The following is a 14657-nucleotide window of genomic DNA, read 5'->3' on the forward strand; positions in this document are numbered from 1 at the left end:
GTAAGAGGGCCAACCACTCCCACTAGGGGAGCTTCCATTGGCTCGTCCCCCTCTGACAGTGCAGCACAGTCCCCATTCTTTGGGGAATCGATACAATCCCTTAAATCCCCTTCCCCAGCCTCATTCGGCTCCAATGGAGCATCGGCCGCTCTGTCCACCAAATCCTCTGCTTCCAGGAGGGATTAGTCCAAGAGTCTAAGGCATTCATTCATCCTGGACAAACCTAGTCTTTTTTGTTTGGCAATTTTGACAGTGAGGTCCGAGAGATCATTGGCCAGTTTACTCGCCAGCTCCTCGTTTGTTCCTCTAGCGCCTGAAGGGTTGACACTCAGGACCGCCAATTGCAAGCAGGAGTTTATACTGGGAGAAAGAGCATCCTGCTCCAAGGGCGCCCCACCACCCAGGCTTCCCATCCTCTTCTCCCCATCATTATCTTCCAGGGGGGGTGCTGGAGCTTCCAAGGCACTGGAGTTTAAGGCAGCATGAGAGTTTGGCACAACGGCCTGATACTCTGCCCCCAACACCAAGAGCCCAGGGTGGGCACCCACCCCATCTTTCCTGGGCATTAATAGATCCCTCCTAGCAGGTTTCATCAGGGGCAACAATCCATTAATCATTGTGTTGATTAAACCCTTCCTTTGCGGAAACACACAGTCATCTGTAACAGGCTCCGACCCCACCACTCTTCTCCTCTCCTTTGCGGAGGAAGGGAGATTAAGTAGGAGTATTACTTCTTGGTAGGTGGGGGTGCGGCGGCCAAAGTTCACCAGTTTCTTAAAGCACCAGCAGCGTTTTCAGTCACGGCACTCCGACAGCAGCAAAATCCACATGGAGAGGCAACATACAGCTTTTCCTCCTGCTAACTCCACTTATCTCCACTTCGCTTCCTATATTTTGTCTGGGGCCTTTCCCTAGTGCCCATGGCCAGTCACTTGCCCCTCCCTACACTTGCCCTGTCTCCTCCTTTACCCTGTTCACCCCCGACGATGTTTCTAGACAAGCCCGATCTATAAAAGTCTCATCAAAGCAGGTTGTCCCCTGCTCATCCAGAACAATCAAGGACCACATCAACTCCCTTGCTCCAGCCTTGGCCGATTTCTGCAATCACTCTTTTGCCAGTGGAACTTCCCCCTGCCCCGTAAGCATTCTTGTGCGCCCCCTTTTAAAGAAGCCCTCGTCCGATCCTTCCTCTCTGGTTAACTAACTCCCAATCTCCATCACTCCTTTCTTGGGCAAACTCTTTTGGAAAAGATGGTCATCTCCCATCTTAATCTACATACTGAATCTGTTGGTTGCCTCCATGACCACCAGTCTGGCTTCAGAGCTGCTAGAAGCATGGAAACTGCTCTCCTGAACACTCGTGAAGACATGCTCTACAAACTTGACTATCCTCTCCCTTCTGTCCTCCTTCTCCTCAATATGTCCTCTGCTTTTGACATGGTCAACAATGCCATCCTGCTCTATCGTTTCCACGACAACCTTGGTATTACTGATCGGGCCCTGGCGTGGTTGACCTCCTTTCTTACTGACCGACTCTCTCAGACTCAACTGGGGTCTTTCCTCTCTTCTACCTCTCTCTCTACTTGTGGTGTTCCCCAGGGGTCTAAACTCTCTCCCTGGTTCTTCAACGACTACCTGGCACCTCTTGCCCACCGCATCGCTACTTTCTCCTCCAATTTTCAATGTTATGCGGTTGACACTCCGCTCTCTTTCAGGCTCCCCTCAGCCACCTTTGCGTCTTCTCTCATGCCATACGGTCTGGCCGCAATTCTGGAATAGTGTGCCGCCAATGATCTCTGCCTTAATGCCAGTAAGACTGGGATCCTCCTCATGGGGACACCCGCTCCCTCCTTTCCTCTTTCTCACTGGCTGCCCACTCTGTCCTCTTTCTGCTCATTCAAACCTTGGTGTCATCTTCGACTCCACCCTCTCCTTCTCTCCTCACATCTCTGACGTTTCCAAGAAGTCAAACTATCAGCTGCACCTCTTCTGAGGTATTCTTCCTTTTCTCACTTTCCCCCAGAAGCTCACTGTCTCCAGAGCTCTGGTCCTCTCTCGGCTGGACTGTTGCAGCAGCCTCTTTCTAAATCTTCCTGCCTCTACTCTTCAACCTTTACGCCTTATCCAGAACAGGACTGCAAGACTTGTCCTTGGCCTCAAGCCCAGGGATCGTATTTCTCCAGCTCTGAAATCTCTTCACTGGCTGCCTGCAAGGATCAACTTCAAGACCCTCTGCATTACCCACAAGGCTTTCTTGGGCCTGGGACCGCTCTATCTCCAACTTTCTCTTCCAAAGCATCTTCATTCTCGAGCTCTCCGCTCATCCACCTCCAACTCTCTGAGGGTCAGACGCTTCTCCAAGCCGAGAGTTCGGGGCAGATCTTTCTCCTCGGCTGGGGCACAACGAATATTGTAATCACTGGATACCCCCCAAGCACTGTAATATGTGGTGGTGTTACACGTTTAATTGTACTTAATGTACTGACCTGAGAAGGATATCTAGCTGAATTTGCTTTGCCGGTATTTGAATCGTTATCTGCCGGTTGTACATGGTCATCAGAACAAAATTATTAACTTGCTGCACCACCTCTCTATAGTGGTACGGTTCCTGGTCTGTATAAAAAATGTTCATGCATTTTTTATTTCATTTTTTATTTTTACTAAACCCTGATTTCCAAATATTTTATACATGTACATGAGTAGTTGGCCTAGCTCCAAGAACAGGTCAGATGCAGTCAAGCTTCACTTAGGGATCAACAGTTTCTTTACCTAGGCTAACATGAATCCTCACAGTGCTCACTACTACAGCAATCAAGTGCTGTCCATGTACCCTCCCCAACCCCCCACCCCCGAGTTATCACCATTAAACATGTAGATTACACTTTCCATTGAGAAGCCAGACATGCACATGGGTCTCAGATTGGCCAAGGTGGTTTTCTTGTGGGTGTTCCTCATAGCACACTGCGGGAGTTTTCGTCTTTAGGGGGATCGAACTGCAGATCTCTATGGAAATGCTACCTTAATGTTCATAGGTGAAATATTAGCATCCATCTCTAGGTAGTGTCTGGATATTGATGTTCTATAATAATATCCGTTTCACAGCCCTCGCACACCCTCGCTTGGAAAGTCAGCCATCACCATAAACTGTTTGGAATTTTAAGAGACTTTTGAGACAAGGACATGAAGTTTGCTATCTACATTCTCAAGAATTAAGCAATTTGCATGCATCTAATGTCCTTTTGGAATGCTCCAGAAGATGGCCTTGGTTTACATGGGCTTACTGACTGACCTGATATCCTGAAGTGAAATCGGGCTATTACTATATATCTGCTGGCTTTGGCCGTTTGCTTTTGGAAAATGCATTTCTCTTGTCATGATCCACCTTGGCAGATTCAGGGATATGTAGATCGGCAGATAGAGCAAGCTATGTAATAGTGCATACCAACTTCATTGTTACCCAGTGACTAGTCTTCATCTAGTCCCTTCCCCAGGTTGACCTACTTGCCTCGCAGAAGGGCACACTTTTTCTGATTCTTCTGAATGAACAGTAATTGAAGCTTCTAGGTGATGCCTCTTTAACGCCTCTGGCCAGTCATCCACACATTTTCACCACCTGCTTCCCTCTACAGTGGTGTCATCTGCAACGTGACACAGCTCAATGATGTCAAAGCCTGATGCAGTAGAGGGCATGGTCTGTAGAGGGACACTGTTCAATACCTGCCTGGCATTGATGCCTGCTACTAGGGTACAGATGATTTCACTTTAGCCAGCGAGAAGGGGGGTGGCTTAGGTAAAGTTAGGGCAGCCGGTGCGGAAATTGTTCTTTTGTGTGTGTGCTTGCCCTTAGTGCATAATGTTGTAGTTTTTGCGCATTTGCTGTTTCTACGGATCTTTTTGTTTCTCACTGTGTTCGTTAATTTGCCGTTTTCTCTTGTTCCAAAATGCCAATTAATCGGTGTGGTGAGCTGAACGCTTTTAAAAAATAAGTACCTTTTCAATGAGCAAAATGGTTGCATAGAAAAACAGGGAGATGCTTTTACACTTCTGCTATTCGCCTACCGCCTGCTCGCGTGAAGAAAGTGCCTGAATAGTTATGGCTGTTTCCAGCAGCGCACTGAAGCACACATATTCTAGGCCTGTGCAGTGAGAACACGTGAATGACGATTCTCTCGTGGAAGTTACTGCACACACTTGGGAAATTACCCTAATTAGGGATACGGATGCCATCATTATCCAGGAGAGCTCTGTAATTCTATCACTAAAGCAGTATTTCTTGTGGTTTCCACCTGCCCTTTGTCTTTGCCAGAATATTGCCAGAATGTTTACTGCACTGACACTATTGAGTCGTGAAAGGATCGTGTCCTCAATCGTGTACATTTTGCTCTGAATGTCGGGTTTCCATGCCTGTGTAACATGCCCCCAAAATTAGCAACATTGTCGATTGGTATTTAATTTCCCTATTACTAACACACTCTTAAGTGCAATTTTTTCCTACCTCCCGCTCTCTCTCACATAAAATGTGTTTGTGTTCATATGAAACACTTGTGTACGAGCGGATACAAATAAAATATATATCATATCATATATTTGTTTGTGGTTATGCGAAAATCGAAAGTGCTCTCCACGTATTCTGCGAACCTCATTGATTGGCTTATCTTCATATTTTAGAGCCAGCAAGCACGAATTGCCACGTTGTACCTACCATTGTTTGGGCTGCTAGTAGAGAATGTGCAACGAATCAACGTCAAGGAAGTGTCCCCCTTTCCAGCCAATCATTCCAATAATGTAAGTCAAATACGTTTTTTTTCCACTGGTATTTCCTGAGCTACTTTTTCTTTGTTGATAGGGACTATCCATAAATGTAAGGAATGACATGTTTACAAAAAGTGTCAATTTTGATAATATGGCATTGACAAATAACCACGTGAAGCAGATGCTGCACGTATGTCACATGCCTAAATAGGAAGTCCTGCGGATAGTGACGTACGCAACCGCACAGTGTTAAACTAATATATGACTCTAGCATGACAAAATGAGGGGTGCTGGTAACTGTTCTTACTGCCATGGTCTGAACGACTTGGAGCATACATGTTTTGTTTGTGTGGTCTGTTTTTTTTCTCCAGGGAATTGCACAAATCGAATTTGAGCCACTAATCTTTTATGATATAATGGGTTTGTGTTCTCTGACTGAATACCATACATTTGTAATGTAATGATTAGAGGATGTGCTTTCCTTGGTAACCTTCATGCGTTGTGCAGGGATTCACATGCTCATGAATATGCTTCGTCGTCAGGCTGGGAATCCTCTGTAAAAGAAAAAACTGTTTCACTTTAAAACTGTATTTCTCCTCTAAACCAATCACTGTCCTCTGGGCCATACTGCCCCCATTCAATGACAGCCCTCTCCCTAAGCTCCACCCATGTTGGGCTTTTTCAGAGTTTTACTGCACGCTTTAGTGGTGAGAGTCCTCATTTTGCTCTCTTAGCTATTTTTTTACATTTTCGAGTTTTTCCATAGATGGTGTACTCATTTTGACTGATTTTTTTTTACTCCTCGGTTTCGATCAAAGGACATCTACCGACAGCGGGGATCCACTGCTGGCGAAAATCTTCATCCACCGTCGGAACGTCCATCAAAGTTTCAAGAAGGCCCGGCCTTGGGCCTACTTCGCGCCTTTTCAACCATGTCTGAGAAGAAGGAAGGCAGGTGTATCTTCAAATTCTGCACGATTAAGGAACGTATTTGTAGAAGATCGACATCACACATTCTTATATTGCCTGCATCTGGACCACGATGAGGAGGGATGCAAGATGTGCCGTGGCTTCTCAAAGAAAACAAAGAAAGTTTTGCTACTGCAGGCTGGCAGCGTGGCTTAAATCAAACAAGGCCCCTGACTCAGCCTCCAAGCACGGCCATACCTCTCCCAGAACCGGCCAGTCCGAGGAGCGATCTCCCTGCTGGAAGAGGTAGAGATCCTTTGATGACGCCCTGCCCACGGGGTCCAAGAGAAGGCAAAGCTCAGCAATGCTGGCTCCACTGGGTTTGCCGCAGATGCAGGTTCCAAATCGGGCAAACTGCTATCCCCATCAGTCTCCACGTTGAGCCTGCCGACGAAAGGCGCCTCTTCCAAGAGAAAGTCCCTAACCTCATCCAAACTCTATTTATCAGCAAACTGATGAGGGAGAAGTCTAGGGAGGACCTGCCAAAACTAAGGCCTCTCATCCTTCCAAATCAACCGATTCGATGACAGCTCCAACGAGCACATCGTCACCGACGTCGATCACGACAGCATTAAAGGAGAGCGTGTCTGTGAAAGTGGTACCTACGATGGCCACCCCACGTGTGTCTTTTACCCCCGAGATGTGATACAACTGTGGAAGCAGCAATAAAGGCAGCAGGCACCACATGGATGGGGAAAGGCCCTGCAATCGTATCGGCCCAGAAACCTCTGGAGTAGGAAAGAGAGGAGGACAAGACAACCCTGATGGAATCTCCATGGGATTTGGACCTATATGCTGCTCCAGGAAAACCAGAGCAGATTTATTCAAGCTCCAACGCTGGCAACGATGATTTGCCTGATGAATACTATACAGACCACGGAGGAGGATAATCTGAGGGCGGTGAGCCTAGGGCCCCTGCACGCAAAATGAGGCTCATCAGTCCAGACCCTACACCACTGGCTCCTTTCACCCCTCAACTGAAGGACGTGTCGCTGGATATTTTGATGACTCTATACACACACACACACTGGTCACGGAGATCCAGCAGAGGATGCCCCTTGCACCGGGGCCTACGCCACCACAGTACCCTCAGGAGCCTTCGAAGTTAGCCCTCCTCGTCAGAACAGAAGGTCTAAGGGGGGTGCTGGTCCTCAAAGTTACCCGACCCCTCCGCCACATCGCGACCTGATTCCACCTGGAGCTCCGACTCTGCACACGGACACAGGCACGGACACGGCTACAGGCACCGACAAGGAAGACAACTTTGTGCCAGCCGACGGGGAAACACCACATGCTGACGACCCCATAGGGCCTCCCCACCGGGGATGTCCAGGGCCTCTGAACTGTTCGAGTTAGTACCTGAGCAAACTAGCGGAGCATGTCCAGAAGAGAGACCGTAATGTTTGTTCCTTTCCTGGATATCTGGGAGGAGGGCCTGGCGCTGATGAAGAAACCAAGCGTGACAGACTGGAGAAGAAGTAGAGAGTACCAGTTTCAGCTCCCAGGCGCTTAAGATCTCAGCCTTCACCTGACTCAGTGGTCTCGGCCACAGCCAGGAAGCGCTCGGCGAACCCATCGTCTGCAGCCATGGTACCTCCGGACCAGGAGGGGGAAGAAGCTGGACGCAATGGGCAAGAGAATAATCTGTACTGCAGCCTCTACCATCATGGTGGCTAATGCCCTGGCTACTTTGTCCCGATATGACCGGTAACTATGGTATAAGCTGGGACCTATTCTAGACTTCCTGCCCGAGGACAAGAAGGTCGAAGCACTAGAGCTGTGCCTCACACCACACCATTACAGTGGCGGTGGACATCGCGGACACTGGATTCTGTCAGGTGGGCAACGGCATGTCTCTTCGTTGACAAGAATGGTTGAACTTCCACCAGGATGTTCAGGCTAAAATATGATGTTTGACGTTGAAAACCTCTTTTCAGGAAGGCTGTCGACGAGTCTTTAGAAGCCATAAAGATCGACACTGAGATGGATTGCTGCTTGGGAACCCTGCAACGTCGTCGGCTGTCCTTTTGTTCGTCCCGAGGAAAGCCTGGCAGATCTTCCAAAGGATATACTGCCCTGTACTGACAGCCTTCACTCTCTTCCCCTCAAGAGGAATACAGGTGTCGCTGTCAAGCTTACGGTGGCGGAGGACAGTGTCTGTGCCGCCTGCAGTGTAGGGCCCAGACCCCCACGCAGGCCTGAACAGAGCTGTTGTCTCAGGCCCCCACTTATGCACCCCAGTAGGGGGCCGACTGTCGAAGTTTGTCAGCGTATGAAAGATCACCACCGACAAATGGGTGCTGGATGCGCTGGAACAGTAGCACACGTTGGAGTTCACAAGTAGGTGTCCTCGTATCCCACCGGTGCCTCAGCAGGAACAAAACTGGCCACAGCTTCTGCGAGAGGTGCCTGCCATGTTACATTCTGGTTCGAAAGAAAAAAGCTGGTTGGAGGCCAATCCTGGATCTACGTCATCTCAACAAGTACTTAGTCCCAAAAGTTCTGGATGGTCACGTTACAACACGTGCTTAGCCAGTTGGAGGAAGGGGATTTTTCGTTGGATCTGGACAACGCCTACTTCCACAAGAAACACTGCAAGTTCCTATGATTCATGATTCAGGGTCAGCACTACAAGTTCAAGGCTCTGCCCTTTGGTCCAAAATTGGCTCAGAGGGTCTTTACAAAGTGCTTGGCTCCGGTGGCAACGCATCTTCGTCTACAGGGCCTCCACATATACCCTTACCTGGACGATTGTCTCGTACGATCCCGCCCACACGATCTGGCGAGCAAGCACATATCAAGGATCGTAGGTGTGCTGTCAGAGTTGGGATTCTCCATAAACTATCTAAAGTCCTGCTTGATGCCATCTTAGAACGTGCTGTTTCTGGGTGCCCGACTCAACACAGTAATGTGTTTTTGCGTCCCCCTTGGAGGAGAGGGTGGTGGCCATACAAGGGAAAATACAACACTTGTCATCGGCACAGACAGCAATAGTATGAGCCATCAAGTCGCTGCTGCGTATGATCTGCTCCTGCATCAGCCTCGTTCGCCTCTGCAGACTTCAGATGAGGCCTCTCCAGGATTTCCTGGGTGCGAGGTGGATGCAAGTATCGGGGACCTTTGCGGACAAGATCTCCCTCAAAGAGGAATTCCGTCAGGCGATAAAGTGGTAGGGCGTATGGCTACATCTCGCCCTGGGGACTCACTTTCAAGTTCCATTGTACCAGGAGAATAGTCACCATGGACGTCTCTCTAGAAGGCTGGGGCGCACACACCAGACAGTTGCACGCCATAGGCCTCTGGCAATTGGAAGTAAAGTGCCTCCACATAAACGTCCTGGAACTTCGGGCCATATTCTGGGCCCTCAAGTCTTTTCTGCTATTGTTGAGGGGCTAGGTGGTAATGATCTTCACAGAGAACACCATCACCATGTTCTACATCTGGAAACAAGGTGGGACCCGATCGCAGGTGCTCTCCAAGGAGGCCCAGGACTTGTGGGGCTGGGCCATTTGTCAGGACATGTTCCCCGGCCCTTTCCACCTGGCAGGTGCCAAGAACACTGCAGACTCACTCAGCAGGAAGCTGCAATCTTGCCACGAGTGGGAGCTTCGCCAGGACATGGTGGACCTTCTGTTAAACAAATGGGGCCAACCCCAGATCGATCTCTTCACAACGGCGGTGAACTCCAAGTGCCAGAGGTTCGTCAGCAGGTTCCCTCTGCCAAGAAGTATGGGGGTCACGTTCTCATTCCTGTGGGAGGGACTGTTCCTGTATGCTTTTCCTCAATTTCCGCTCCTGCTACGTGTAATCAACACACTCACAGTGCCACTGCAGGATAATACTTGTCGCTGCGACAAATCTGGTACCCGGACCTGCTGCGTGTTTCAGTGGCTCCATTCATCAGGCTGCCACTGCTCCTGCACCTTCTCAACAGAGGGGACGGGGCGATTCTGCACCACAACCCAGAGCCGCTGAACCTGATGGCACGGCTCCTGCAGCTCTAGAGTTTGGAGGTTATGCTTTACCTGAAGAATGTAAAGACATCCTGGCCAGGGCCAGTGCCCCGACAACGTTGAAGTGCTACGGCCATAAATGGAAGATCTTCTCTGTGTGGTGCTGGGATCAGAAGATTACCCCTCTGTGTATCACGACCCCACAACTTCTACCATGCTTGCTTTACTTGGCCAAGACCGGATTTGCTCACGCCTCTATCAAGGTGCATCTCGCCACCATGTCTCATTACACCAGGTCTCCAGGTAGACTTTCTCTGTGATCGCACAGACTTGTCAAGCAGATCCTCAAGGGGCTCTTCAGGGCTCTCCCGCCGGTGAAGGCTCCTGCCCCGGCTTGAGAGATCAACGTAGTCCTAGCTAAGCTCATGGGAGCTCCCTTTGAGCCTATGCATCAAGCACCGCTCAAGTTTCTCTGTGGAAGACAGCCTTCTTCGTGGCTATCGCCTCAGCTAGGCGTGTTGGGGAGAACCAAGCCCTGTCTTGCAAGCAGCCTTAGTTGTCTTTCCACGCTTCAAGTGTGGTACTGCATACACACCCCACCTTTATTCCGATGTTACAGTCAGAATTTCACCTCAACAAACCTTTGGTATTACCAGTCTTCTTCCCGAATCAGTCGTCACAAGCAAAGAGGGGCTTGCATTCGCTGGACGTTGCTCGTGCCTTGAAGTTCTACGTGGCACATATGAAGAATTTTTGGAAGACTTCTCAGTTGTTCATCAAATTTGGACCTCTAAATCATGGAAAAGCATTATCCGAATAACTTCCATCTCCAGGTGGCTCACCGGCCGCATCATGTACCTTTGACTGGCTAGCAGGCTGCTGCCATGCCGGCTGAAACGCCACTCCACCAGAGCCATCGCAGCAACAACAGCATTTCTCTCTAGTGTGCGCCCCTGCTCAACATCTGCAGGGCTGCTATGTGGAGGTCGACGCACACCTTCACGAGGTTCTACTGGGTCAACAGGGATTATAGGGAGGAGTCCCGAGTCGGCCAAGCTGTGCTACCAACCTGTTTGTTTGAGGTAAGTATACTCCAGAGGTGAGTGTTTATTGCTTCGGTTGAGATTTGCCACCTCCCGTGGTTGTGCTGTGTAATCGTTATTCATGAGCATGTGAATCCATGCCAGACCCCATACTGGAGAATGTTTAAGTTACTTACCTGTAACTATTGTTCTCTGGCATGGGTCTGACATGGATTCACATGCCAACCCGCCTTCTGTCCCCTCTGTGTCTCTTCTTGGTTCATACTGGCACTTTACGTGCTTACCAAATCTGAGGATGGCCACCAGGGGTGGAGCTTAGGGAGAGTACTGTCATTGGATGGGCGGCAGTATGACCCAGACGACAGTGATTGGTTTAGAGGACAAAACAGTTTTAAAGTGAAAGTGAAACTGTTTTTTCTTTTACAGAGGATTCCCAGCCTGACAGGGAATATTCATAAGCATGCAAATCCATGCCAGACCCATGCTGGAGAACAATAGTTACAGATAAGTAACTTAAACCATATAATAAATGTATTTATTTTGTCTGAAGTAGTCACCAAATTGAATGGAGACTGGAAGTTGCCACTATTTTGGCACGACTCTTTAATGCCTAAATATAATTGGCAAAAAACACAGCAGACAGACATGAACACTTGGGCACTCTCATATTTTAACATTTTTATTTTATTATAACCCCAATAGGTCAGAGCACATATGCATACAAAAGCAATACAAACAAAATGTGACAACAATATAACAATTCAAACTTATTGGATAAGCAATTCGTGTCAGGAACCATCAATCACGTAACATGTTGTATCAATGTCACACCTGCTACCTACCAAACAGGAAACTATTGTAGAGACAGCAGCTTGGGCACTGTCGTGACTGGTTTTAAGTCAGATGAGGAACACTGCAGTTTAAACTTGGATTGTCAATTGCGCAAAAAAAACTGGAAGCATTCCTCAGTAAACCATATAGTAGCACCTCCTTAATGTCAGGTGCAAGGAGGTGGTACAAGCTATTGAAGCAGTTGATGAATTTAGCAGCTACATTGTGGACGACCTACCCTGAACATTATTTTACAGGACATGGTTTTTTGGGCCTTGGGGATTTCAATAGGTTTTTTCCCACCCACCTATTCTTCATCTTAGATATTCTCTCTAGTGCCAGCTGACTTAAGGAACCTTTCAACAGCCCGTGGGCTCATTGCTGCTCTGCATCTCAACTGCCCAGCACCAGTGAGTGCCCAGAAGCCAAATGTGATGTTTGGGCTAGGATATATGAAGTTGCTGCACCCTATAACCTATGCTCCTTTGTTCCCTGCTCTCCATATGCTTTGGGAAAGTTGCTTACCTTAGCTACTCTACCTGCATCACACCCAAACCTCTGAAGGCCTTGGGTTTCAAACCCTGCTCAGGCTGTGGGAGACTGTCCTTGTGAGACCCCCACAGGGTATTACTCCTCTGCCTCGGGGAGGACCACAACATGGGGGAATCATGGCTCCTGCCAGCCATTGCATTCTAAGGCCCTCAGGGAGAATCCTGCAAAGCTCTACACCTACTACTCCAAGGGTGGTAAAAGGATGCCTTCCAAGTCCTCGGGTGCGGCTTCAATAAATTCTGTAATGTCGAGTCTGTTGAAGAACGTTCTCCTGTCCAGAAGGGCAAGAAGAAGAAAAAAATAGGAAGAGGTCCTGACCCCTAGACATATTTCTCCTTCCTCCAACAAAGGGCAGTCATTCCAGGGATACCGCCAAGCACTCTGCTCCTAGATTAATGGTTCAACCCTGTTTTTACAATCTGGTCTGGACACAGCTGATTGTATGGCACATTCTATGGGCACAGGATTGGTCCTGAGGAGACTTGTGGATGAGGACCTTGGGTTTTACATGTTCACTCGAAGCTTTTTACATATGCCCTTCAACAACTGTTTAGGGCTAAGGTTGTTGAATGCCTACAAAAATTTCAAGCCTACAAAATCACGGCCTAGTCCTTCGTCCTCGATGTATATCATCCGCTTGCCTCCACTCGCAGGCATTCTTCTTTGTGGCCCTTCACCTCACCCCACCTTTGCACGGGCCAACCACCCTCCGGCAAGCAGCCATAGCATCATCATACTTGCCAAGAGAGAAGGCTCTGGCACTTCTACTGTCCCCACAGCATCCCCATGTACATAGCCACTGTGAATTGGACTTTGTCGGTGGGAGGCAGGCTGTCCATCTTAATTGAATCATGGCATCACACCACTACTGAAGTTTGGGCTTTACAGCTTTGTGTTTCAGGGTTACTGCCTCCCTTTTCTTTAACCCCAACCTGACCACCCTTCTCTTCGCCAAATTCGAGTCGGTCTTTCAGCTTCTTCAAAAGACGGCCATAGAGTTGCTAACCTGTTCAGAGTGAGGGAGAGATTGTTACGCTCACCTGGTATTCACAGGGACGCCACCCAGCCGGGTTACTCGCTAGTATGCTTCTCAGCTTTGCCCTGATGTGGTCTTCGGGGAAGGTTCTGCCAGAAAGAACATGGCATGATAACCTGTTCTGAGATGAGTTTGCAGCACACGCTTTTTGCTCACTGTACCTTTCACAGATGGGAAATATCCATTTGAATATCAGTCTTTGTCCCGCCCACATGGGCAGTCTAGCATCGAAATGTTATGGCAATTCCTCTCTGAACAAGAGTACCCACAGCAACCCCATACACATCTTTCTCTACATGGACGATAGGCTCATTTGAGCCCACACCCCAGACCTGATGTCAGTGCATTTGTACCACATCTGCTGCCTTTTGCACAGTTGGGGCTTTTCCCTGAAGTTTAAGCCACACGTTTCGCTGTCCTAGTCCCTCCAGCTCATCAGAGCGGTCTTGAAAACCTCTCTGGGGAGGGCTTTCCTTCCTGAAGATCAGGTAGCAAATGTCTTTCAGGTGATCAAGGTCTTTCAATTCCAGAGCCAGAGTCTGGTTCCAAAGTTTGCCTTTCACTGCCTTCTGGGCCTCAAGTCATCGTTTATCCCTTAGAGGGTAGAGGCCCAGCTGTGCATGAGATTGCGTTAGTGGCGACTTCAAGTCGGTGGCCATAGTTCCTGGGCGATCTATCAAACCTGTTGCAGGTCTCGGATTCTTTGTCTCCTGTGGTGGGCCCTGCAAGACAACTTGAGAGGTGCATTACTTTGGCAACCCTGGCCACAAATGACGGTGGTCAAGGACACTTCCTTGAAGTCCTGGGCTGCTCACATGTTGGACCTTACAATGAGAGGCCTCTGGTTCCTGGAAGAAGCTCTAAAATGTATCACTTCACTTGACCTGTGATCGATAAGTCTGGTCCTGAATGCCTTCCTTTCCTCTGTGTGAGGCAAGTGTGTTTTGGTCCTGACTTACAACACTGTAACCATGCACTACCTCGACAAGCGAGGTGGTGTGGCGTTGTTGCCTCTGTACAAGGAAACAATGCAAATGTGAGTTTGGTGTCTGGAGAATGATGAGTCTCTAAAAGTGACTCGGCTTGAGATTTAAATGCACAAATAGAAAATACAAGTTATGATTTATACACTGATGAGTTCTTCAGACGCTTTTGCCGAGTCGACGTCAGCCTCATGTATCCATCTGCAGAATAAAGGCAGATTGCTGCTGCCTGTAATGATTGGGCGCTTGGTAATGCATAAACCAGGCAAATCTACTGAGAAATTTGGTCTGTAATCAAACTAAAAGCTTCATCCAAAATACATTGACTACTTCCTTTTTTTTAATTCAAAATATACATTTTATTCAGGTATTAATCAGTAATAACAAGAAAGAAACAAATTAAACCGTAGACATCGGAGTTAGCGCATGATTGTGGTGGAATAGTTCATTACAGTGGAAGGAGTAGATAATGGGAGAGGGAATTTAGTATGCAACTCATTCATAGCAATGTTTGGGCAGGAAAATGGCCAGGGGGGGG

General features: G+C 48.4%; 1 protein-coding gene across 9 annotated transcripts in view; it reads left to right on the forward strand.

The window, feature by feature from the left end:
• DOCK9 (dedicator of cytokinesis 9) overlaps positions 1–14657 on the forward strand; it is a 2709375-nt gene that overhangs the window by 1770322 nt on the left and 924396 nt on the right. For all 9 annotated transcript variants that reach the window (XM_069639825.1, XM_069639823.1, XM_069639827.1 and 6 more), the window contains one exon: positions 4669–4785. In XM_069639825.1, coding sequence (XP_069495926.1) covers positions 4669–4785 — 117 coding nt within the window. The remainder of the gene's footprint in view (positions 1–4668; positions 4786–14657) is intronic.

The sequence above is a fragment of the Ambystoma mexicanum genome, chromosome 7q, assembly GCF_040938575.1.
Source record: "Ambystoma mexicanum isolate Mex_15411 chromosome 7q, UKY_AmexF1_1, whole genome shotgun sequence".
Classification (NCBI taxonomy): Eukaryota; Metazoa; Chordata; class Amphibia; order Caudata; family Ambystomatidae; genus Ambystoma; species Ambystoma mexicanum.